We start from the raw sequence: 27,324 nt of genomic DNA, 5'->3' as shown, positions 1-27,324 counted from the left end.
GTATTTTCTTGCTTGCTTCTTCTAATACATACATTTTACACACTTTTGTTTAATATATGCATTCTTGCTAGCAATTTCCCCTAACATAATGCATTTCTTTGTGTTATTTTTACTAGTACACACATTTTTGTGTGCACTGTTTCCCAACATATGCATGTTTTACAGTTTTTGATTGGAGAACGGCATCACAAAATTCAGAGAAGTGCAAATACCAAAGGATAACTGTGTTTCAGTTCCCATATTGGTTTGGGAAATGTGAATTAGATCTGTTCATATTCAAATAAAACCAAATGAATGTCTCCCCCATGCCTGTGTGGGACTGCATGTAACCAAAAAACAAAAACGAATAACAAGGATCTGTTGCCAAATGACTGTTGCCACATACTTGTATGAAAGGGTCCAAAATGTTTGGCTGGCCTTAGTTGCCAACCAAAAACCTGTGGTCACCAGTACCCTTCCCAAAGGATGATGAGAATTGTAGGTGAAAACATCTGGAAGGTCACAAGCTGCCCACTCTTGCATAGACTGATGAACAGGAAGCTGCTTGTTGTTATAATGAACTACTAGAAAGTAGGGTAGAGACAGCCAACTGGTCCCTTTAGAACACAAATGGGGAGTGTGTGGCCACTCAGATATCATTGAACTACAACTCCCATCATCCCTCACCATTGGCTATGCTGGCTAGGGCTGGTGGGAGTTGCTGTCCAACAACATCTGGAGGGCCACCCGTTGTCCATCCCTGCTCATGCTGCATGAGGAGCTGTCACTGTTCGTCAGTCTTGCCATGACCCACTCTGAAAAATACCTTTGTATTTTGGCCTGGTGATGCTGCTTATGCAACAGTTACAACAGGAGGGGAAGAGTTGACCCCTTATCAGTTGTAGGGCTTATTTGCATGACCCTCTGAATATAGCAGTGCATAGAACTGAGTTATCAGGTTAGCTTTCCTTCAGGGGTGCCACTTAAAAAGGGCTGGGGGGTGGGAGTGACATGATCCTTAGTCAATAGCACCTTTCTCTCTGGTCATTATAAGAACAAATGCTCTCAATAGTCACTGGGAGTTTTCTTTTGTCTTTTGTGATATATAATCTTGAGTATATCCAAGAACAAGTCTGTGAGCCTTACTGTGAATCTGAGGGCCAAACTAGATGGTGGAGGTGAATGCATCACACAGTATCTTTTGTTGATGTTGTTGTTGTTGCTAAAAGCAGCTGTGATGGGGGTAGGGGAATTTAAATTGCAGCCGTTACCTTTCCTTCTGTGCAGGTTCCCTGTTGCGAATTGCCCCACTCCCACAGGTGCTATTAGCCATGGAAAGGAAAATGTATAGGTTGCAGTAATCCCTCTACACAGCTATTAACTGCTCTCAGGGGGGGGGGATTGGTAAGGTTCCCGTTCCATAGTCCTGATCCAAATTGCCCCCAATGGCTGTTTTTAGCCAAAGCAAAATAAACCTCAGAATCCCTAAATGATATCCAAGAAGATTCTCCTAGGTATTGGGTCAGGATTCTCTCTCCCACGCCACCCACCACAGTCCATTTGTGTAGTAATGTAAAGCTGGTGTTGCATTAAGTGTGATATTGCAGTGTCCTACACTTGCGATGCAGCAGGGTGAAGTGACCTGTTTCAGGCAGCACTGCAAGGTAGTAGGATAGATGAAGGCAAGAACTGGGCTCTGAATGCGGCAGTAAAAAAATTTAAAATGTTGGTGTGGGTGGGAATGGCGGCATTGGGTTCCACATCAGGGAGCAAAATGTCTTGGGCTGGCACTTGATTCGGCCTGTCTGCCTTCTCCTTGCTGGTACAGAGATACTGTGATAAAGCTGGGAGGGAGACCCAGGGCCAAACTACACATGATGCTAAATGCATCTCTTTACATGGTGTGAATCTTTTTAGAAATACAAATGACAGACACAGATCAGGCTCAGGAATGTAGTGGGTGGCGAAGGGGAATTGAACCCTCCCTGACGTCATGGGACTGGTGAAGATAACTGCCCCCTAAACTGCTATTTGCATCAGAAGGGAACCTCCCAAACGTGGCAACGTATTTAGTGTCGTGTGTAATTTGATCCTTAGGGAAAGGCAACAGACCTTGTTTGGAAAAATCTGCAGTCTGTCGCCTGGAAGAGAGCAACACAGGTACACTGCCCCTTCTTCCTAGGAGCAGAAATAGCATTGCTCTCTTCTGCTTAAGGGAAGCTGCACTATAGTCTAAGCCCCATTCTCATTTCAGCTCTTCCGGAATGCCTTGACAGTAAGAAAAACAAGTACATCAGACCTGTGCTGAATCAGACCAAACACCTGTCTAGTCCAGCATTCTGTTCACACAGTGGCCAAACAGGTGCCCCAATGGGAAGCCCACAAGTTGGTCATGAGTAGGGATGACCTTAAACCATTTACCTTAAACTATGGCCTTTATGGCCGCAAATGGCGTCCTGGATGCCATTTGCATCTGCAGTCAGTCAAGTCCCCTTCAGCCAGCAATACGGCTGGCACTTTGGAGCCGGCCAGTGGCTCTGTGGAATCACCGCGGAGCGGAGCTGGATTCTGGGGGGAGGAATGGATCGCCCCCCCACCCCGCAGGTGGATTCCCCACAGACTGGCAGGTAGGGAATCCGCCCATCCCTAGTCATGAGTGCAATAACACCCTCCCGCTAGTGATCCCCACCAACTGGAGGACATAGGCATATTGCCTCTGATACTGGAGGTAGCATGTAGCCATCATGGCTAGTAGCCATCGATAGCCTCCATGAATATGTGTAATTCCCTTTTAAAGCCATCCAGACTGGTGGGCATCACTGCATCTTGTGGTAGGAAATTCCATAGTTTAACTATGTGCTATGTGAAGAAGTACTTCCTTTGGTCTGCCCTGAATCTCCCACCATTCAGTTTCATGGGATGACCCTGGGTTCTAGTATTATGGTAAGTCGTACTAGAGTAAATACTGCCATGCACAACAGGCCTGGAAGCTAAGGGTCAAGATTCTGGACATGCTGGTACAGCAATGGGTGAAGAGAGGGAGAAACCAGTGGTTTTACTGTCATATATTGGCAATAACAGAATTCCTCAATAGTTCCCCTGAAATAGCTGCATATTATTATATCAGGCCAAAGGCAGACATTAATTTTTAAGGTAACTGCCCCCTAAACATTAAAATTGTTGTCATAAAGCTATCATTGTCATGGTGTCCATGCTAAAAAGAGTCCCCCAGCAAAACCTGTTAGTCTAGGGACTTTAATGGGGCCGGAAAAATGCATGTACCAAACATAACAATGACTATTACACCACCTTTAAGTCTTTAAAAAAGTCTTCTCTCTGCAGCCTAAAGATAGTATAGTTCATGAAACATTTATTTTGGGCTGTAATAATCAGTCTTTCCCCCCAGTATGAATAGGAGATGATAAAATATAAGGAAACTGTTATCTCCCTTTGTTGAGGCTTTCTACTCCTTTTGCTGTGGCATCTGAAGTGGATCTTTTGGGGTAAGGCTGGTATTTGGCATGGAGAGCTGTATTTTTTTTTTTTTAAAGAAAGAACAGTATGTTGCTTGTATAAAAGCAGCCAAGTTAAAAGAAATTCTAAAAGTCACATCCAGAACACAGATTAATTGCCTCAGCGATTGGTTGTGTTGCTGTAGAGGGGACCTGGAGTACACCGATCGATAAGTTAAAAAATAAACAGTGCTTTTTTGCCATTACATTTATCCTGCAATTGCACCTTACATGATAGAAGCTTTTTATCCATTGTTGGGAAAGTACTTGTAATGGACTAAGCATTGTCCTAAATGCTTCACCAAGGGTGTTTTGCTTTTAGAAAAAGGAATCTGATGCATCAAGAAAAGTAGCTTAAAAGTCAAAGCCAGTGGAAGTTGTGTGTCCTGCTATGTTTGTTCCAAGGGTTATACAGTCAGTTATAAAAACATGCATAACTAAAAAGAAGTAAAAGGTGCTCTAGTGTTTTACTGTAATCTATAATACAGTGTGTCTTGGGGTTCGTACTCAGGATTACATAATGTATACCTGAAGGTCCTTTAATAATGCTATCATATGCATAATCAGGATGATTAAAGAGTGGTAAGGATAAGATTTCCCTGTCAATGCCTACTTATTTTCAGGCTAATTTAATTTAAATAGACTGTAATATGGGGTGTCTCCGTGTAAATGTTGCAATAATCTAGTCAGCTATCTGAAGTTGAGATAGTATTACCCAATTCCTCTTTCCATTTTTTTAGATAGGACTTATGGTCAGTATTAAGTTCCACAATAATGTTATTCAAAAGGAAACTGCAACAAAATGTTGCAGTGTATTTCCCCTCCTAATGTCAGTGCTTCTGTTCGTGTTTCCAGCCAGCTGTTCCCTCCAAAAATGGAATTGCATCACCAACAATAGCTTTACAGTGTTCTTTTCCAACTGCTACTTTACATTCCAAGGCTACTGAACATGCTCAATCTTCACTACACTGTATTTTGCCCCCCCCCCCATCTCTCTCTCTCTCTCTCTCTCTTTGGTCCCGTTTTGGTTCCAGCCAAGTTGGCACTGATCACTTTGGGTTCACTGTTAAGAGGAATGATTGAATTTCCTTAATACCCTCTCTGAATTTTTATTCAAGATTAGAGTTTCATTTTCTCCCATAGTGGGGCATATTTTCTTTATAAAATGTAAATTAAGTGCATCTTATTGGAAAGTAGTGCTATACTGGTCATCTCTATCCTGCCATGTAGCCATTTACCCATATGATTTTACATCACTACTTTGTATTACATTTTGTAACTTTATGACATAATGCTTTTACTGCAGCTCAGTACATTTTTTACCTTCATTATAAAAACTTGCTGCTAATTGTAATACACGTTTACTGAATTTTCACCTGAATGTGCCCCATGTAGTTGCTGTGCATTAGGTTTAATTAACTTGATCCTTTTTCTCACAACGTCAGCCTTTCTATTTTGATGGTGTAGGGAGATTTATCTGTTCTAATGCTAGCCTTCTTTGCGTGGTGTACCTTTCTTTAATATCACCAAGCTCAGGATCCTGATAATAACCCTTACTACTATAGAGGAACAGTTGTATTTCTATTGGGCTTACGCTCCAGTTGAATGGAGCGTCTCATTCCCTTGCCATTCCTCCCTGATGACAGCTGGCGTGGAGACATTCCACACTATTGAGCACACATTTTTCAGTAGCTTTCCTATGGAGTATTTATTTATTTATTACATTTATATCCTGCCTTCCCTCCAAGGAGCTCAAGGCAGAGTAGGTGATTTTCCCTACACACATGCATGCACACACGCACACACACACCATTTTATCCTCACAGTTCAGGAGGATGATTGTGGTTGTGTGTTTGGTATCGTATTGTTACATTAATATAAAAACCTTTTCTTAAAGTTTTTACTAGCTAGCAACAATGTTATTTGTTGTGCTATTTTTTAAAAAACAACAACATGTAGCTGGTATGACAACTATGTAAACTGGCCTGGAATCAACTTTGATGAAAGGCAGCATAACATTTTAATACATAAATATTATACATGTCTGGACAAAGTATTTTCTCTCTCTATGCCATTTCATTATTCTGACCAAGAAAACAGGGTCCTGGTTTCTATTATTGAACAAAACTATTAATTATAAAACTACAACTCTACTAACACTAACATATTTTAATCCAAATATTTTCCAAATCTGATCAACCATATGTTTCCTGGATTATTTGACATTCAAACTCAAAACAGAAAGAAAATCCTGGCAGTTCCTTTAGAAAGAATCCAAACACAGCCAGTAGCACAATATCTTTATTAGAATTAATTAAAATCCACAAAGCAGTGGGCTAGGTCTTGAGTTCCACAGAACTCTTTATCAGGCTTGATGTTGAACAAAAAAAAGAAAGGGGTAGGAAGGACAAAAGGATGTTGCTGGAAAGGGGCATGAGTAGAGGAAATGCAGTCTGCAGTTCTTTGCAGAGAAATCGGGTTTATTGTACCCAGTGCAAAAGGTCAAACTTATGGGTCCTGAAATGGTTTTGATTCACTTTATTGACACTTAATCACAGGAAGAACGACAAGCACCAGGAAGCATGTACCAGAAGCACTTGAGGACCATATTATCTAGAATGATTTGGGTGTAACTTAAATGGCATGAGGAATGAGATATCTTGCAGTAGGCTTTTTTTATATAGACATAACACTAACTTTATCTCTTTCCAACTTTTATTTTAGGGACATAAAGCCTGATAACATCTTGCTGGATGAACAAGGTAAGCACCAGTTGTTTCTGGCTACAGTCAAATACACACACATGCAACCACATAGCAAAATACACCATCTGCTGGGAGATCACCACAGGCTTTATGAAGCCATATCCTTGTCAGATGGAAAAGAAACTGAGGCAAAATCTACCCTCAGCTCTATGTTTCTGTTGATGACTGCATGAATGGCAGTTTTCTACAGTTAACCTGGGCCCTGTTTCCATGATAACAGAAGGAGAAGCTAATGGAGGAGTACCGGATTTTTAAAAAGGAATCAGCTTTGCTGCGAGCAGGGCTCCACGAGCAGGTTCTCCAGAACAGTAAAAATCGCTTCACAGAATATACTTCCTGGTGTGGTTGGGAGTTGGAGTGAACATCATCTGACTGGTAGGGGCTGCTCAACCAGTCAGGGAGGCTTCTCCCTGCATTTCAGGAGCAAGCCTCATTGACCACAGTGGGAGTTACTTCATATGTGCTGGGAAAGAGAGCAGTAAACACAGAGATGGAAACCAGCCCCCATTTTAACCCGCAGGATCTCTATAACGAAGGGTGGAAGTAGTTTCTTCCTAATGCAATAAACCAAACAAAGGAGAATCGGAGCCTTGAGATCACACTTTACTGCACTTAGGGAATTTGGGCTTTAAACTGTGCCATGTGAATTGAGGGGGGTCTCTGTAAATTCTGTGGGCATTCAGAGGGCAAGCCTCATTCAGCACAATGGGAGGAAACACCCCTTGACCAGGGTCACAGTGAAAGGCAGGGCTAGCATACCTGAGGTCAATGCAGGGGTTGGGGCACACAGCAACTATACTGAGAGGAAAGAACCTGACTTGAGGAAAAGAATTGGACTTTGACCAGTCTCAGGAAATCCGGGTTTTCCCTGATAAGCTCCAGGATGGCTGCTGGATGGCCATGATGTCATCTGTCCTAATGACCTCAACATGCAGCCAACTTGGAGTAAATCGCTGGTGGAAACACCTCCCTGGTGTCTTGCAGGGTTGATATTTTTTAATTTAGGAATTATAATCCAGCTTGATCAACTACCCCAGTTCAGTTGTAGCTCTCACTGCTCCCTTCTTCATGTGTGAGGGGAGGAGATTGAAAGCTTCCACTTTTGATTTTGAATAAAATGTAGTTTCCCATTATGTCTGAATTCAGCTGTATTCAAAACCGAAAGTGGGAGCTTTTAATTTCTGTTCCCTCCCCCCCCCTCTGTCACTCACACACACAGAATGAGGAGGGATGAGGCCAGGGACCATAGCTCAGTGACAGAACACATACTTTGCATGTAGAAGGTCCCAGGTTCAGTCCCTGGCATCTCCAGTTAATGGTATACTAGATTATAGGAGAGATCTGCCTGAGACCTTGGAGAACTGCTGCCAGTCAGACTAGACAATATTGGGTTAGATGGACAAATGAACGGATCTGTTATACGGCAGCTTCCTGAGTTTCCCAGGAAAGGGGAATGGGAAACAAATGGGCTTGAGTACCATGCTGAAGCTAAGCAGGCCTGGGTCTGCTCAATGCTTGGATGGGAGACCAGCTGAGAGTCTCACGTTTCCATGATGGAGTGGAAGAAAGGTGAAGTATAAATCTAATAAAATTAAATGGTTTGGCGTTATGTCTGAACCTGGCAGATAAGTGTATTGTGTTTAACAACAATCCTGATTCCTCCTTAGGAGACGTCTTTCATATCGGGTGTTTTTTGAAGGAGGACTGGTCACATTCACATTAACTAAGAATAGGTTCATTGGAGCATGTACAGCCATTATGATAGTCATAGGCATGGGCTCCAAGGAAACTTTGTTGAAAATAAGAACGGCTTTAAAGGCTTTTCAATTTAAAATCTCTTTCAAATCTATCCTGGTAACATTCAGAGATGTGGTGTATGTGGTGGCGTTAGAATTTATTTGGGGTTGTCTGTTCTCTGTGTGCCCTTGAAATCAATGCCCTACTGACTATTTCCTCTTTGCAGTTTCTGTGTGTGTTTCGCCAGCCATGGGAGGAAATATGTGTGATTCCATTCATGCATGCAAAAAGCCTTTTACCTATAGTTCAATTTTGTTTTCATTTTTTCCCTGAGCCATTGTTTTTGCAGCATCCGTATCTATATTTAGACTGCTAAGATTGTACTTGTTTTCCAATGGCTTTCCCTCCTTGGGGATGGTGTTTCAAACTCCAGTTCAATCTGTTGCACTTTTGCTGAGTTTATACCAAACTGCATGAGGGTCTGAAGAGGTTATGTTAGAGTTGAATTCTATGGACAGGATTTTAGCCTTAAAATTCAGTAGCTTTTATAGATTCACATGGTGCAAGGTAGTTTGCTTGGTACTTTTTTTAATGAAGACTCATAATATTGTACTGTTACAGTGAACATCCACTATTTGATGATTGTTGACATTCACATTTGGATCCTGGCAATCCTGGATCAGTTTCTTAAATGTCTAAACTAAAGATACATACATACATTTTAATCCAGTGACATGCACCAGTGAACAATGACAGTGACAATCACACTTGGGTAACTGTGTATCTCTTACGTTTTTGGTCATTCATAATATTTGTCTGGGATTGTCAGCATTTACACATGAACATCAAGTTTGACCAGATTTCAAACATTCATGTAACGTACACAAATCTAAGATGATAATGTATTTTAATCAAGTCTACAGTCTTAAAACACACATTGCTCATGACCTGACCTTCACTGGACCTTCATCCTCCAGCGAAAGTGTGGTGGGAATTTCTGCCACGAAGGTCACAACAGTTTTGGGACAGTGTGAGGAGGATGACTTAGAATTTCACAAGGTGGTTGGGTGGTCTTCATCTCTCTCTCTCTCTCTCTCTCTCTCTCTGTTTTACATTAAACAAGGGCAAGCTGCTGCACTCAGCAGCCGGCTGCCTGTCATGCTCGAAATCTCTTCAAAAATGGTGCTAGGAATGTTGCTACATTATGATGTAGCATAGTTCCCGGTGACTTTGTAAGGGGGAAAAGATTGATGCCACCATTTTAAAAGAGATTTCTAATACAATGGGCAGGTGGCTGCTGAGTGCAGAGGTTTGGCCTTGTTTCATGTTTTTTTTTTTTAAAGGAAACTTCTCCACTCCGACTCAAATGTCTGCTTCCTTCTCTTGATCTACAGGTAGGTTTTTGGCCTCCCTCTGACCCACCTGAAGGTTGAGAAATTCTGCAGGGGTAGATGTTTAGATCAGCCCTTCTTAGAGCCAGTTTCAATGCTGCATGTTGCAACCACAATAATTTATGTTGCAGTTTACCATATTCACATTTTACTGGGCGGTAGCCATTTTCTTCTCTCCTAACCCAACAAAACACACTAAGCTTCATAGTTTTAAAATGTGAAAGGTATTACTACTGTCTGGGATGCCCCATGTAAAAGCCTTGAGTTTCTGATAGTTCAGTTTAATAGTTGGGTGTGCCAATTAATTCTGTTTTCTAAGACAGGATTGCATTTAAATAATTAAATTCTAACAAATGATGCATCCAGAGCACCTTTTCTGCTAAGAATATCAAAGGTTGAATAAAAATAATGGCATTTATGATTCATCATTTTATGAATGTGATTTCTAGCACAGAGATGAGGGTAATGTAGAGGAAATGAAAAGTGATGCAAGGATGGGATATTGCCTTGGCCTTTCACTGCTTCCTTTCTTAAGAGTTCACCGCGGAGTCATTCTGTCCTTAGGATTTTTACCTTATGGAGAGGGGAAAGAAGGAGCAGGGTGACTGATTCCCTGCGGCTGTTTAGGCCACATGTGGTCTGCATGCCAAAGTGGTCATTGTAGGATAGCTTTACTCTGGCATCATCATTTGTGTTCTTGTAGTACTTTAGGTGGCAGATTCTGAAAGACAATAGTCCTTTAAACCTTCCCCCATGCTTTATTGGAATTATGCCAGATTGAGGACACAAACCACTAGAAAGAGCTAGTGCAAAAGGTGTAGGCACCACCACATGGGGATCGGGATAGGCAAAAAAACTGCCTGGGCCACCCTGGCTGGCAGAGGACTGTGGCAGTAAATATACCACAGCCACTCTTACAAAGTAGTCATTTCCCCACCCTTTCAGTGTATGCCCCGATTCAGAGGTAGCCATCTCAGTCTGATAAACCATGGTTTACTGCGGGGGTGGGCAACTTCTGGCCCTCCAGATGTTTTGGCCTACAGCTCCCATCAGCCCTAGCCAGCATAGTCAATAGTGAGGGATCCCTCACTATTGGCTATGCTAGTTAGACCTGCTGGGAGTTGCAGGCCTAAACATCTGGGCCACAAGTTGCCCACTCCTGGTTCATTGGATTGAGGACAAGCACTGTATCTGTGCTTATCCTCCTCTTCTGTGCCTTAATACAATACTTTCAAGCTTTGTTAAATCACATTTTCCCATTATATCTGAACTGTGGTTTACAATCCTGGTTTGTAGACCAAACTTAAACCATATTTTCCTGGTTCAGACATAACAGGAAATTATGGTTTAACAAACTTTGGAAGCATTGCATTATGGCATGCAAGAAGGGAGAGGACAAGGGAGGAAGGTTACACAGCACAATGCTTGTTCTCAGTTTGATAAACAGTGCTTATCAGACTGCTATTTTGAACCAAGTCTCCATCAACCCTGACTCTCCACTCCTTCATTGTTCTCCTTTTTATCCCCACATAGTCTCCTTTGCTGTTTCTAGATTTAATGTCTTGTGTCAAGTGTTATCTTAGGTGTTTTGAGGTGTGTTGAATGGCTGGCATACTTCCATGGACTGTAGAGTTTGTTTTATGAACCATTTGATGGAAATTGGGGTCTACAGTTGCTATATTTATTTTCTGCCAAGAATCTTGCTCCTGCACAGCAAGTATGAAATTCACTAGGTGACTCTTTCCATTACTGCATCTGGATCTTCTTGCTTAGAAATGTTTCTGCTGAGTTCGTCATAAGGTGTTCAAGGCAAATGTCACCTGCCACCCAATTTGCAGGTGATGAATTGGGGGTGGCTGTTTCAGTGCTAATTCAGAGGGGAGAGGACTCACAATGGTAGAGGATTCTTTCTTTGCTTTCTCCCCCCTTCCTCCCCTTTTAAAACTTTAAAAATTTGCCAGTTCTGCCAGCAGCTTTGGCAGCACAGTAGCAGCATCAGAGCTACACATGCCAGATGTAAAAGGGCTTCCAATATTTTTCTCTAGAAAAAGAAAAGTATTGCATTTTTAGAAGCACTTAGAGACTATGGCCTGATTTGCATGCATTGACAACCCAGAGTATGGGTTGATTATGGGTGGTTGTTGAATTGTGTGTTGTTGTTACGTGTGAACCCTGCACTATAGTTTCACTGTAGGTTGTTAACCACCATCAACACAGGAACAGAACCCATGGTTTGTTGTTTGGATTGTGAACTCTGGGTTGTTTGTGGTTAACAACCCATAGTTAAACCATAGTACAGGGTTCACACATATTGATTGGGTTCGGCTGATCAGTGGGGGAAACAATGCAGTATGGGTTGTTTCCCCGACTGCCTGTGTGCTAGTCACATGACTGGGTTGCCATGTCATCTGAACCCGGTGCACAGCATGGTGGCTTCTTACCCACCCTACAACCCATGCCTTGCAGCAGAGGTTGTGGGGTGGTTGTGAAGCCATCTCCATTGTGCCAGGTTCTGACGACATGGCAACCCCCAATGTGGTGCTGGTAATTAGGGAAATGTTGGTTGCACGAACAGCATGCACAGGGGCAGGGGAAACAACCCATACTGTATTGTTTCCCCCGCTGATTGTCTGAATGGCACCAATGACAACCCACAATTCAACAACATTTAATGACAACCCATACTCAGTCCATCTGCTGCCCATACTCTGAATTGTTGTTATGTGCAAACCAGGTCTATAACTAAATTTAAAAAATAAACAGAATAGAATCTTAAACTAGAACTTTAAGTAAGGATTCAATCCTAAACTTATATGCCTAGATGGAAAATAAAATCAATATCAGTTACTTTTGAGTACATATGTTCACAGTTGGCTTGCTAATGTAAAATGAGAAGTATTTCAGCTTGGAAAAGCTTAATACATGAAACAGCCTGGCTCCTGATAATCTATTCTGATGCTTATTTGTCTACCCTTTTATTTCCTGGCAAAAGGCCCATTGAAACGAATGGGAGTAGTCACATATGCTCTTGGACATCCTCTTTTCATTTCTATGGGACTGTGCAGGAAATAATTTTGGTAGATTTTGCCATAAATTCTCAGAATGTTCATTGATCTTGGAGCAGATTTAATAGGCTTTTAAGTGTATAAGTGTTTTATGCCATTCAGTACATGGAATGACTATTTTCGGCTTTAGGACCAGGTTGACTGTTGATCAAAGGTAAGATTATTGGGGAGGAAAATCCAGAAAATCACTTTTCAGTAGTGTGCTTTTCACTTAATTGAACTGGAGGCCATTTTCAGTTTATACTTAGAATATATATGCACAAAGTAAGCGTGGGAGGGGGCGTGGGGGAGAGAGAGAGAGAGTCTAATTGCCATGTTTTCCCCCAAAGAGCCTGGAGCATAGTCATTTGGTGAGTGTGCTGATAATACTGCTGGGTATCTCTTGTCCCTCTCACAGAACTCTAGTTCTCAGGGTTCCCTGAGGTGAAGAAATGAGTAGTTCAGGTCTGACGCGTAAATGCATCTTTGAGCATTTTGTAGTGTAGTTATTAGAGGAGTTCACACAACCCACCTCATGCATTGAAAGCCTGCCCGAGGTAATCGTGGGATTATGCCAGCTATCTCCACAGCGCACGCATCTGCTATGCCCCTCACCAGCCACACTTTCAGTGGGCAAGTGAAGGGGCCTTACATGCATACTGCTGTATGTGCATACAGCTCCCCCATGTCAGGGGTAATCTTAATTCTCTCAGGATTTCCCTCAGATGGAGGAACCCTGCATGCTCAGGCCCTTTCACCTGGCTGTTGAACGCATTGCCCAGAGGTGGGGAGGCATAGCCAGTCTGCATGTTGTTGGTGTGGGGCAAGCCAGGATGCACCCATGCCCTCCTCATATGTGCTCCCTCACACAGTGCACAAGGGAGGTTGTGTGGAGTCATTCTGGTAAGCATGGCTGCTACATTTCAGACAGTATTTTGGCAGATGGTAGTGCCAGAATACAAAATCACTGTTCTTTGTTTATTAAGTAGTCACATCCTCTACTAAGGCCATTATCACCAGCTAAAATTCATTGATAACCCCTGTTTCCATTTCTCTGTTGGGCAAACACAATGCTTATTGGTTTCAGTTGGGTGAAAAATGTAACTTGGATTTCTGATCAGCAGGACTGCTACCATCCAGGGAGACCTGTGAGCACATTCACAATGCCACCTTCACTCCAGCACCTTCCCTGCTGGACACAGCCAGGGCAATTTTTACATTTCCTCTGGGGCACCTTGGTAAGGGTGCTGATAGGTAGTTGTTTGTGTGCATGTGCAATATTTCACTAGACTGAGGCCACAATGTTGTATAGGAAAAATTAAAAGAGATGGCAACTTTAAATCATGTACTGAAAATGATCAGTATTCCTTTAAAAACACTTACTCCCCTGTGCTATCGTAATTATACATAGTAAAATTAATAGCCATACCAGAATGGAATATTAGATAAAAATGAAGTGCTCGTTTGAAAATGGTTTCTTTACCTCTCTCTCAGGACATGCACACGTCACAGACTTCAACATTGCCACAGTGCTAAGTAAAGACACGCAGGTTACCAACATTGCTGGCACAAAACCATATATGGGTGAGTAGTCAAAAATTAAGATCGGGGTTATTTATATGGCCGTTATTTGTAATACCTTGGTTCAAGGGCTACGCTGCGTGCATTTTCATTCGCATTCTTGCGAGAGGCAAAAACACTTAAGGGTTTTTGCAAAGGGCTGATTTGGATGATATTTCAAAGCTGGCCTGGCCTGAGCTGTGGTGCAGTGGCTCCGCCTCCACCAGCCCCAGCTATCCACGCAGGTGCGGCCTGTCTGACTGCAGCTGGTGTGTAAGCCAAAAGCGTGCAGCCAGTTCCTGGATTTTAGCATGTAGACAATTGTATGGGTTGTTATCGCAGGGATGATGGAGGTGCGGGCGGCCAGCACACTGGCTGTATACAGAGGGCTGGATAACACCTTTGAAATTTCACCTGAACCAACCCAAAAGCTATACATGGCTATACATACTATTGATGCACCTTCCTCAAATGACCACTACCGCTCACCCTCCCACTCCCCTCAGTGGTTACTGAGAATCCTAACCAAGTCACTACATATTCTTAGAATTTAAAAAGTGTTCACTGTGTTGAACGTGGCTTCCAGGAGTTGTGAGGGCAGCGATGCTGCTCTCCCTTTGACTAAAGAATCAGCTGGTACTTACACTAAATATCAGTTGTCTTATATGGTTCCATTTGTTCCATGTTCATGTGGGAGCATTGCTTTTGGGGGGGGGACCATTTTCATGGGCCAGGTAGTGATGCTAGCCTCTTCCCCAACGTGTAATCAAAATGTATCATATTTTGGATGGCATGAATTGCGAAAAGATTTTATTGTATGTTTGCCCAATGAGTTTGTAACCCAAATGCATCAAACAGTCAGCCAACATGTGACCTGGAAATTGTGATGCATAAGTGTAAAAGCTTGTACAGTACCAAAGAAGGTAAGCATGGTGAGTCAGTTCCCCAGTGCTCAGCACATTTGTGCAGTGACCTTCTGAACTGCTATATATGCCTGAAGAACATGGTCAAAGTCTCCTGATCCCCAATTTCTTGATTGTAGTTCTGGTTACCATGGTGACACAAAGCAGAAGGATATATTCTCACCTTCATCTTCTTCTAGTTAAGGGAAAATGCATCGTTAGCCTAGTTTTGGCTGGGTCTCCTCTGAATCAGAAATTCTGACAAGTTAGCACAGTACCATGGTCTCTGATTCAAGCGTTAGGGGCACCTTAATCCAGTTGGTAGATTATGTAGATTTAGAGCTGGGTCCACTTTCCCTCTTCATCTAGGAGTGACATTGGCCAATTAAAGGCCCTGGCAGGAAAAATGACCCAATCGTGAAGCATCCACACTTCTCTACCAAGTCCGTGAGGTCAGAGCTCAGGCACCCTTACTCTAAGCATCCTGAACTACTCTCTTTGTTCTAAAGACTACTTTGATTAGCAGACCCAGCCCAACGTATCTTGGTCCTCAAGCAAAGCCGCCCACTTGCCCACCCCCACCCAGCTGCTCCTGCCTTGTGCCCTTTTCCAGCCATTGGGCTGCTGTGAGAGCTCGGCTAAACTCCTCTGGGGGAGCAGCCGAACTATTGTGAGAGCTCGGCCAAGTTGTTGCAGGAACTGGCAACTACAGGCCCTCACGGCCATGGTAAGGGAGAGTGGCAGCACTTGACAGCAGGTTGCTCTAGAAAGCCCCATCAGCTGCTCTTGTGTTGTGGCAAATGCTACAGTGGGAGAGCAGCTGGCAGGGCTCTCCAGAGCACCCACTGGAGGTGGCAGGGACGCAGGAGCAGATGCTCCTGGGGTGGGGGGGAGCAGCACAATTTGCTGCTGTTCCCGCTCTGGTTCCTGATGCAGGCACATGAGCCTGCATAATGGTAGGGCTGGCCCTGTTGAATTGCTATGCAGATGAAAAAGTAATCAAGAGGCAAGGAACATTCCTGCATCTTCTATTCAGGAGTCCTAACCAAGCCTTTTGTTCCTGTGTTTTGACCCAGCCTGGGTTCAGCCCCTGAGCCCCTGAGCAATCAAGCCTTTGTATTCTTTGTGAAAAACAAAATAACTGCCTTGCAGTCTGGGTAGTCATTATTCACTCTTCCACTTGGTCTCCCTGTCTGGACATCCACCACCCTTGCTTGTCTTAGCTCTAAGGGTGAACCTGGGATCTGATTAGGCTTTCTATATAATTCGTCATGACTCTTTTCTAGCACCTTTCCTGCTCTGGTACCAAGCTCAAGCCAGGAGTCCCTTAAGTTTATATTCCAAATTGCCTCATCCCAGAGTGATCAGTTTGTCTTGCACCCCCCAGAGAGAGAAAACTTTAGCCCCTGGTGAAGCACCTACTGAATCCACGCTCAGGCTCCCTATGTGACACAAAGCTGCCTGCGCATTGAGCTCCCTTGCTCCACTCGTGTCCCATGTATGAGCTGTTGCTCTTGACGTCAATGCTTTTGGTGGTTGAGAAGTAAGTGTCTGGTGTAGAGGGACTGCTACCAAACACTCGAAAGTGCTCAAACTTTAATCTAATTAGGAACGTTTAGGAGAAGCTCCATTGGCAAGGCTTTCCATCTGAATCTACATTTGACCAACTTCTTGTGGCTCTAGGTTCTCTAGCCTCTGTTCGGTCTCCCCGTCCTCACCACAAGAGCTAGGCCGTGTTTCCACAACAACAGATGGGTGACGCAAACGGAGGAATACTGGATTTTTCATGGAATCAGCAGGGCTCCATGAAGGAGTGCACCGCACCATTATAAGTCGTTGACAGAAATATACTTCTGGGTGGGGTGGGGGGACTGGAAGTGAATGTCATCAGACTGGCAGGGGCTGCTCACCCAATAAGAGAGGCTCCCCCCTCCAGGCTCTACTCCCTTTTCTCCTGCCCCCTGAAGCTCCAGTTAGGTGATGATGCAAAGGATTGAAGCTGGCATTAATTACTCCTGAAAAGCCTTGAACCAAACAGCAGAGACACACAGCTTTGGATAGTGCAATTTCCAGAGCAAGCCTCATTGACCACAACGGGATTTAGCAAGAACCCCTGAACTTGCTAAATAATGTGCTATTGCGCAAATGCGTATCTCCAGAGCTGTGTTTCCTGGCTTTCAACCTCCTACCTAGCAACCTAAATTTGGCTTCTACCATGATGACATATCCCCTCCCCACATCATTGGTGCCTACTTGCACCGAAACCACTGACTCCATCCCAGCACTGTCTACCAGGCTATTTAGACAGCACATGACATCTGCATCTTTCACACCAGATGAAAATAGGGACACTAGTTCTTACTTGTAAATTCACACACCAATTATCATTGCCTGAGCTTCCTCCAGCCACAAATTATACATTGCTTGAGAGTTCTTTTCTGCCTTCGATAGCTTATATGTTATATTCATTTACTCTGCAAGAAAGAGCTTGACCTTCACCAACTTCGGAAGCAGTGTGTCTGGATAAACTGAACATAAATAAAGCAATTTTGTGTGTAAACGTAAGACTGTTAAATAGAATTCTTAGTGTCAGAGTGGACCTGGTTACAATGCATAATTGCAATTTAAAACGCATTCAGCAACATTTACCATCTGGATAGATAAGTGTGGGGGTATAGAAAGGAAGAGGGATATTGGCATTCCATGCACATGCATGTGCACGAGAGTCAAGATGCATTTGCTCCTCTCTGAGATGGAACTTCTCCAGAGCAATGGAGGGGATGAGACCTGAAGAACACTAGTGCACATTTCTGTACACACAAAGATGCTTAAAGGACTCACCTTCTTCTTAAGGTGCCATCTCCTATTGGAGGTGAGCTATCATTATTTCCATTTTTGATGCTGCTGCTCTGAATAATTGTACAGAAGTACAACTAAACCATTACCTCAAATTCTTTAGCCATGTTTTCTTCCCACTGATCTTTTCCCTTCAAATATCCTGTGCATAATAAGCTGGAGTATGGTGTATTTTTCACCTCAGATAATATGGCCAAGGACTCCCCAGCATCTTCCCCAAAGAAAAAAGGGGGGGCTGCACCTGATAAATAAGGTGGGAAGGCTGAGCCATAAGCAGCTGTCAGAAGGGGGCCAGGAGCTGGGGGACACCCCAAAGGTGTCCCCCAACCTGTGGGACCAGGCCAGGAGTCAGAGCTGAAGGACACCCCAAAACACACCAGAGCCAGGGAGACAGCTCAGGCAAAGCCCCAGCCCACGCAGGAAGCCCTTTACACCCCTTTTTTTGCTGGGGGGGGCACTGGCTAGCCTGGGTAAGCCAGTCCAGAATAGTTCACTGCCTGGGGAGGTGCTCCAGACTGCAACTCTAATGTGGCTCACGTGCAGGGTAGCCCGTGAGCTCCAGTGGCTCCTGACAGCAGGACAGATGGGGTATGTGCTTTGTGGATGAAATGAAGGTTTGTATTACACCAGGGAAGTCAAAGCCAATTATCTTGCTGTAAGATTCCATCCTAAAGCAGACCAATTTCTCTGTTTTTCAGCACCTGAGATGTTCAGTTGTACAAAATCTAATGGCTATTCCTATGCTGTTGACTGGTGGTCATTAGGCATTACAGCCTATGAACTTCTTAGAGGCCGGGTACTGTATAGTTAACTTACATACTTTATTTATCTATCCATCCATTAATCCACCATTTTCAAGTTGTCCAGAAATCATCTTGCTCAAGATCTGCATCCCTTTTACGATGGACTCATTAAAATTCCAGAGGGAATCACTTCAGTCTAAAAAGCAAATTATCTTACTGACAAATGTGAATTCCTAGCATGAGAGTTGTCATAAAGGTATCAGGAGTTCAGAAACTGCAAGGAATAAAATCTATCTATATTTGAAAAGACATTTGACAATTTGAAGAATCCTGTGGTTTGAGAAAGAAATGGACCATTGTGTGTGAATTGGCAATCCAACACATTTCATGCTCTGGCATGCCTTGCCGATGGATTGGATTGCAACATATTCACAAAGTTTGCTAGAAGACTGCAGACGTTTGGTCAAAAGAATAGGCAAAATTGGAAGTTTATTGTAATGGAAACACCTAAAAGGTGTTCTCATTTTGCTTGGTTTAAATTTATGAGCAATATGATGTCACATGGATAACATCCTACTCTAGAATATTTGTGTCAATTTCGTGATGATGTATGCACAGGTAGTCCCATGGGCTGCAGTCCTGGAGAGCCATATGCGAGGGTGTGGGAGAAGCACATGCTCAGCTGGAGCAGCTTCTGAGCAGTTTTATGGCAGCCGATCATTCACATGTCTAAACATGTAAAGGGTTGTGCACTTATACTCCAACATTGGAAGGATAGATTTGCACCCATTCAGTGGACAGAGGATTTTATCACTATCTCCGCATTTGAGCATATAGCCTGTTATTGACAACACGTCCCAGACACCTGTTCAGACATTTGGACTGTGTATACCATTTTCTATGCTTGATTCTTACGCATTCATCACATAATGACTCATAACTAATGCAAGCTGACACTTATTTTCCTCTCTGATATTTCATCTTTCTATCCTATCCTGTCCTGCCTCTGTTTCTTCTTTCTCCCTGTCAGGTTTGTATTTGTTAATATTAAATTTTATATACACTTATGTTTGCTTGTGTGTGTGTGTGTATATATATATATGTATGTATGTATTATATATATGATCAAAAAACCCTGATTGTTTAAGACCAGCTTACCTTCCATGCATCCACATGGTTCCATGGTCTTTCAGGCCCAAATCCAGATGTGGAGGATGGAGAGTCTGGGACCAGCAAAGATATCTGATGTTGTCCTGGTCCTGTATTGCCTTACTATGCATCTGAGCCTTACTATATTTCTAGAGGAATCCTCCTGTGAGTTGCCTTGTGCTGTTCCTTGCTCAGATCAGTAGCTGGCAGGATGAGTTAAACAGTGGGAGATGGGGGGCTGCTCTGATGCAGTAGAGTTGAGACTGGTACCACTGCTAATGACTTGGAAGGCAGTGCTTGTAACCGTGTTTCCTAGGATCATTAGACTGATGATTATGTGGGTGCCTAAGGCACTATAGAAATGTATTTATTTAAAAATAATAATAATACAATAATGGTGCCAGTAATGAACAGTTTAAAGCAAGTTTTGAAAATAATCTACCCATTTCATAGATTTTTAAGAGATACCAAGAAATGATGTGTCTTGGCAGTGTAGGGGTGGAAAAAATACTGATTTTAGTCAGGAATGGGTTGCTTGATGGTTTATATTACAGTGCATTTGTAGGCCTGTGACTCTTCCCCTCCAAACATCACCCAGAGGGAATTACATAGAATATCAAGTTAGACAACTGTGCTCGCAAGCCTTAGCCCACACATAAGAACCCAGGAAGAGCCCTGCTGAGTCAGACCAAAGGCCTCTCTACTCCAGCATTCTGTTCACACAGTGACCAACCAGCTGCCTGTGGGAAACCCACAAGTAGGACATGAGTGCAGCACTGGCACAAACTCTCACACCGCCTGAGGCAGGAAAGCATGTGCAGCAGTGCCAGCCACTACTGCCGCCCCTTCCTTCCCGCCCCCCATCTCCCTCCCCCTCTCCGTGTCTGCCTCCTGCCTGTCCACCCACCTGTCTCCCTCCCCTGCCTCTACCACATTGCCACCACTCTGCAGGGCAGCCGAGCTCTCTGAAGAGCTGGATCAGTCAGAAAAGTGGCTGGCATGGCTCTTCAGAGAGCCAGCCCCACCCAGACATCCAGATCAAGTGTTCCTTTCTCAGAGCCAGGCACTGTGGAGCAGGATGTCCCTGGAGGTGGCTTGCTTTCCTGGCTGATGCAGCTCTTCAGAGAGCTCAGCTGCTTGGCGGCTCACTCTGAGCGGATCTGCGGGACGGGGTGGTGGTGGTAGTGGCAGCAATGGGGGAGAGGAGGAGGGTGAGACGTGGTGGTGGTGGTGGTGGCAGCGGCAGCAAAGGTGGCAGGTCCCCCTGACTGGGGGGGGCAGGTGAGTGCACAATTTGCTGCTTATTCCACTCCACCAACTGCAGGGGCTTCACCCTGCTTCATGGGAGGCTCTGCATGAGTCCAATAGCACTCTCCTGCTCATGTTCTCCAGCAGCTGGTAAACAGAGACACATGTCTTTCTTGTTGTGAAGTGATGTTGAGAGGATGAAGTTTGAAATGAAGTGGTGTGCTGGTAGAGCATGCTTGACCGTTCCACTTGCCACTTCTCTTCGACTGCAACACCATACCACCCAGACAGTTTCCCACCGAGCACTTCAGGCTCCAGGGCAACATGCATTTGCAGCATGCCTGCTGGTGCAAATCTCAACATGATAGCGAATGAAAATTTTTCTCTCATTCATTATGTTGTAGTTCCAAATCCAGAACAAGAAACTTGAACTCTCATGTAATTCAGTCTTACTGTAGTGCCACAAAAAAATCCTCTTCTATGTTGAGCCAGCATAAGGATGGTGAAGGCTGCTGGAAGAGAGCCCCTCCCACTGTTTAATCCAGGGGTGGGCAACTTCTGGCCCTCTCGATACTTTAGTTTACAATTCCCATGATCTCTCACCATTGGCTATACTGGCTAGTAAGGCCTCAAATTGCCCATCCCTGGTTTAATCCACCTGCCAGATACTGATGGATGCAACAAACAGGCATGGATCAACTCACACGAGGATTCCTCTAGCTTTACAGTAAGGCTCAGATGCTTACTAAGACAATTGAGACCAAGACACTGTGGGTTATCTTAGCAGGTGCCAGGCACTCCATCCTCCCCTTCTGGAATTGGGCCTGAAAGATCTAGAAAAAGTGCAGTTGCACGGAAGATCAGTTGTAAGCAAAAACAGTTTGTGATGTTGCACAACATCATTCCTGATCGCTAGGGCATGTCTGTTGAGGCATCAGACTTCGCTTCCAGTTTTCTGACTTTGTCGAACTTCAGCCATAATGAGATAGCCATAACTCTGGCCTTAAACCAGCAAGATTTTGATCTCTCTCACTCTGTGAGTGAGTGAGTGTGTGTGTGTGTGTGTGTGTGAGAGAGAGAGAGAGAGAGAGAGAGAGGTAGTATATACTCTTTTTTTCAACTCCATTTATATTTTTATTAGATATAAAATGCTAATAAAAATCTAAATGGAGGTTGAAAAATTAGCTGTATATACACAAGTGCTTTACTTCACATGTACTTTGCATTTTCAGTTACACACATTCTTCTACGAACTTTAGCCCATATCTCACCAAAGCCAGTGTGCCATCAAGGGTTCTAACATCCTTAAGTTCAACAGCCTGCTTCTCACTCTTTCCTGTCATACATGGGTATTATTAAAAAACCTCTTGGTATGGCTGATAGCTAAATTAGAAGAGCTGGAAAGTGAAAAGCCCCCAAAAACCTGCTTTGCAGTAAGTACAGGCTACTTGAAAACCATAACAGGAAATTTGAAAGTTCATAGCTTGTCACTATACTGGAATGATGAGGCATTCATTAGTCTTCCCTGAAGAAACTGACTTTGAGTTAAATTTTGGTAATGGAGGGTCTTTATAATTCTGAAATGTTAATATATCTATCTCTTCCCTAAATCCCTGACGGCCATCATAGTGACGGCCAGCCATTTTGGCAAATGGGCCATAAGTCAAGTCCAAAGTACGAGAGGGTTGGTCCCTACAGTATACGTGCAGCGATATGCCTAGAGGTACATCTTTAGGCACCCCCCCAGCCCCATGCCTAGGGTTTTGCCTCTAGAGGCAGCCAGGAATGCAGGCTGGACTTGATGCTGGACCCAGAGCCTCAGTCAGTCCTGATCCTGTTGAGGAGTAACACAAAGCCCCACTGCCTTGTGTCTTGTGTTATGTGTGCTGTACGTTGGCCGCCTGTGATCTCGAGGGTGTATTTGAAACCATCCGTCATAGTTCAGCTTTCACTTCCAGAAGCTAGAGGATCAGCTATAATGTAACAAGCCAAGCTGCTATAATACTGTGCTTGGTTTGACTGGACAGTGCTTTATGCTGAGAGGCTCTCCAGAATGTTTTGGGGCTGTATTAAATGATATTTGAATGAAATATTTGAAGGACAGCTCATTCTTCTCTCTAGTGGTTCTGCCACGCTACATTTTATCTTCTTTGAGGTATCTCAGTGTCAGTTGTACTTTTAACAAGTCCAGCTCCAGAAATAAACCGGAACATACACTCTTTAAATATTTCAAGGAATATTGAAATGACAAAACAACAACTGTGCGGTAAATTTATTTCCTGTTAACTCAGGCTATATCAATGAAATGACAGTGCAAGCCTTAATCTTTCCTCTTATCGTTTGCTTTTTAATGCAGCTTGGTTGTTGTTGCCTTCTCCTGCACTAATCCATTTACTTTAATTGAATTAGGCTCCCCAGTGACTGTCATCCAATGGTTCAATTGAGAACAACAGTGAGGTGTCAGGGTGGGGGAATGGGGGCTCTGGGGAAAGCAGTGCAGTGAGTGTACAGAGGTCTCTTTCACACACTCAGAAAAGTCTCAAAGAGATGGTTTGGTTTTTGCAGATGCTGGATGAGGGAGCCATTCCAAAATTGTTTCTTTGCTTCTTTTTCTTTTCTGTGTAGAGGCCGTATCACATTCGCTCTAGTACTGCTCCAAACGAAATTGCCCATGTGTTCAAGACAGCCACAGTCATGTATCCTGCTGCTTGGTCAAAGGATATGGTGTCACTGATTCAAAAGGTGAGCGTGCTTTACGAACAAATAAAACCCAAGAAAGAGATGGATGTTTGCTTTAGAGCAGCCTTCTTCCAACCTGGTGCCTTCTCAGTGTGTTAGACTGCAACTCCCGGCATCCCTCAGGGTGCCGTATTGGGGAACATTGCTTTAGCAACTTGTAGTTGAATGGAAGCATAATATAGGCTGGGACAGGACGTTACGGGAGATGTAGCTGCTGCCGGAAGCAGACACCCTGTTTCTCATCTTCCTTTCTCCCCCAGAAACATCTACTGACACAAAGTGTGTGGCATGCTTTGACAGCACTGCTAGTTTAGTTTCCACATGCCCCACCCACTGCATTTCATTGGTTCTCACCTTTTGGTGCAGAGGGAAACTTACAATGCAGTTGCACCACATCATGCATTTTGTATTATTATTTACTGTGGGTATTTATATACTGCCCTGTAATAGAATTCTCAGAGTGGTTTACAATGAAATTACCAATGAGAGAGGAGTTAGAGGAGATGCAGGGCTGCTCATTTCAGTGATAGCCATCTGTCTCCCATAACTTCTGGTTCTGTTCTGAAGTCAGCAAATCTTTTATTAACTTCAGCAGGCTTTCGATTTGAGTATGCTTCCAGGCATCGCATTTAGCCTGTGGTGAAGTGGCAGTCAAACCACTATAGAGATGTTCAGTTGACATCTTTTATTCATAACAGCTGTTCACATATTTTTACATGGTGTTACTCTAGCAGTTTGCCAGGAAGATATTTTCACCAGCATAACAATAATATGCCAACAGTCATTCCTCATCGGAGGGAAGAGATAAGAATGGGATGCATTTTTGTCGGGTTTATTGTTTTCAGTCATACTTCATCTCGATGTGCCCATTCGTGCTTGCTGTGGTTCATGTAGTGGAGCACCCCTCTTCCCCACACATAAGCATTTCCTGTCATAGAAGAGATTGGGAATTCTTGAGGCTATGAATGCTTATTCCCAATGAATCCACTCTGGCCTGTATGAAATCAAAACAACGATGAAACGTTCAGTGAGCCATCTATGCTTTGGAAAAAGAATATGTAATATGAAATACCTGACATAAGAAAATACAGTTCATTCCTTTTATACCAGATACAATGGTGCAAATTAATGCTGTCTCTTGTCCAAGATGGATGGCTTAAGCAGGAGCCTTTAATGAGTGTCAGGTATGGAAGATGATTATATTATTTGTCCCAAATAAGTTGCTTCAAATAATACTGGAAATAATAATATAAATGGCTTCATTGTTGTTTAGTGAAGAAGAGACATAAAGACTCATAGAAAAATCCTATGCACACCTATCTAAGATTAAGTATGTCCCATTCAACTCAATGGGACTTACTTCTGAGAAAATATGCATAGGATTTCATTGTTAAAAGAGTAGTAGTTTTAGGTGGGAGCTGGAAAATACATATACATAGTTTTAGACAGGAGCTGGAAAATATCTATACCTTTAGCAGGTATATATACTCTCCTATATTCTCCTATATTCTCCTTCAATGGAGAATATGGGAACAAGGGTTAATTAATATGAGGGCTGTGTGTAGGTTCTGGTATTTGTGTTTCTGTTTCTATGTTTTAATTAATGTAATTAATGTAATGTAATTAATGTGTGGTATGGAATTGCATTGAGGATCTGATGGTTTGACAGGCCATTCAGTTAAGAACAGTGCTGCTGCTATCACTACTAAGGCTGATAGAAATTTAAAACAAAGGCCTGTTACATCATATTATAAGTTTGGAGGAAAAGAAACCAGAAGGGCATCACTGGTAGCGCTGATACTCGGTACTGGATTAGACATGGCAATTGCAGGGGGCCCAGTAGCAGCAATATTAGTAACAGCAAGTGGTTCAGGCATGGTATATTAGGCAGTGGAGAGTTCTTAGCAAAAGGACCCTGAAATTGGTCCATAGCTTAGTGATACCATTCATGCTTTTCATATTTTCCAGAATTTGTCATTGAATTTATGGTTACTACATAATTCATGTGAACCAGCACAGGGTAAAGCCTCTGTATATCTGGAGTTCCAGAATTATACGTGTATTGAATGTGTATTGGACTCTCATCCAACCTGCCTGGATATGAGACCCAGTTGTGGTAGTTTAATGAAAGCACTAAGGGTACAGTATCCCCCCAAAGGCAGTTGAGAAAACCTGCATGTATGGTGGGTGCTGTCTAAGTAGGAGAAACATTATTTTGCCCAGATTTTGGTGTGCCCTGAATATGAATACGCAGCACTGCTTAAAACAGTTGAATTTGAAACTGGCTGGGATAAAGGTAATATGACATTTATACAGAGTTCCTTTATATTTCTTTATGTCATTTTACATTTTTTTTCCTTTGCCATGACATTCTGGAAACCCCACAGGCCCTTCTTGAATTAGTGATGCAGTGTCACCGTTATTTAAATATCTACCTTGCTCCTCTGCACCTGTTTTAGCAACTGTATGCATTATAGATGAGACCAACTGGGATTGTCAATTTTTGTCCTGGCTGTTACGTCCCCAGTGAATTTCATCAGAAGGGATTCAGGCATGGAGCATTTCCACATGTAAAATAATAAAAGCACTTTTCAGCCTTTCTGCTGCGGGTTGTGCAATATGTGAATGTTGTTAACGCAGGATAGAAGGAGGAAGAAAATAGAAATTAGTGCAACCCTAGGCATGTCTACTCAGACGCAAGTCTCAGTAAGTTAAAAGATATTTTTACTCCCTGGTAAGTATGTTGAGGATTGCTGCCGAAATGTATATTTCTACCAATATAGCATGATAGGTGCATTTTGAGAGCCGGTGTAGTATAGTGGTCAGAGTGTTAGAGTGGGACTTGGGAGACCTCGGTTCAAGTCCGCACTTTGCCATGCGGTTCACTGGGTGACTTTGGGTCAGTCACTGACTTCCAGCAGGGTTGTTTATGAGGATAAAATGGAGAAGAGGGGGATCATGTAGGCTGCCTTGGGCTCCTTAGAGGAAAAGAAGGGATATAAATGTAACGAATAAAGAAAAGCGAAGGAAGCCTCACACACTAAAAATACCCATACAGGCTCCCAGATGTTAAGAGCATTTTAGGATAAATGTAGGCTTGCAGCATTCCATGGAAGCAGGTTTCCACATGCGTCGCTGATGTGGATGTATATTTGTACGTGTATCTGTGTCCACATCACAATGCTTGCCCTGGCCCCATTGAATTGGCTCAGTGCATCTTTTGATGTAGTTGGGTCTGAGCACCCTCATCTGGAACCAGTATTGCACATGACTAGCTGTGCCCAATTACAGCTGGCTCAGAGCTAGGGCTTACATGCCATTTGTGTCTTACACACATACCTTTGGCATCATGAATGATTGCCACTCACACTTTCCTTGTAACCCGTAACTCTAACATAGTGTTCAAGGCATCCTGTTGAATTTGCTGTTTTTGAGGAAATGGTCTTCTCTTCTATTATGCAGCTGCTGGGCAAGGATTAGATACACTAAACAACAACAGACTCCCTGTCTTTTGAAAAATAATATATGTAAAGACCTCCTTCCCAAAAGCATACTTGATAAGGCCCTTATAATATGATGGTGATTGCAAGATGTATCTGTGTTCTACTGTGCCTTTAGATGCATAACAGGATTTCCCCATTTCTCTTTATTATTTTTACTCCTGAAGGTTTTCATTTCCCTGAATGATTTACAGCTTTA

General features: G+C 43.2%; 2 protein-coding genes across 2 annotated transcripts in view; one reads left to right on the top strand and one right to left on the bottom strand.

Moving 5' to 3' along the window:
- The window catches only part of STK32A (serine/threonine kinase 32A), a 108,324-nt gene that overhangs the window by 71,407 nt on the left and 9,593 nt on the right, over positions 1-27,324 (top strand). Inside the window, exons 6-9 of the mRNA XM_084838725.1 lie at positions 6,216-6,253; positions 13,923-14,012; positions 18,445-18,542; positions 23,512-23,628. Of these exons, the coding sequence (XP_084694851.1) occupies positions 6,216-6,253; positions 13,923-14,012; positions 18,445-18,542; positions 23,512-23,628 (343 nt within the window). The remainder of the gene's footprint in view (positions 1-6,215; positions 6,254-13,922; positions 14,013-18,444; positions 18,543-23,511; positions 23,629-27,324) is intronic.
- Positions 23,144-27,324, bottom strand: part of DPYSL3 (dihydropyrimidinase like 3) — a 106,491-nt gene continuing 102,310 nt past the window's right edge. Inside the window, exon 15 of the transcript XR_014788373.1 lies at positions 23,144-24,619. The gene's annotated coding sequence lies outside the window, so the exon portion shown is untranslated. The remainder of the gene's footprint in view (positions 24,620-27,324) is intronic.

This window comes from Heloderma suspectum, chromosome 2 (assembly GCF_057233095.1).
Source record: "Heloderma suspectum isolate Gila_16-S chromosome 2, 16-S_ref, whole genome shotgun sequence".
In the NCBI taxonomy this organism is placed as follows: Eukaryota; Metazoa; Chordata; class Lepidosauria; order Squamata; family Helodermatidae; genus Heloderma; species Heloderma suspectum.
Note: the sequence above shows the minus strand (reverse complement) of the source record. Positions and strands in the feature narration are given on the sequence as shown.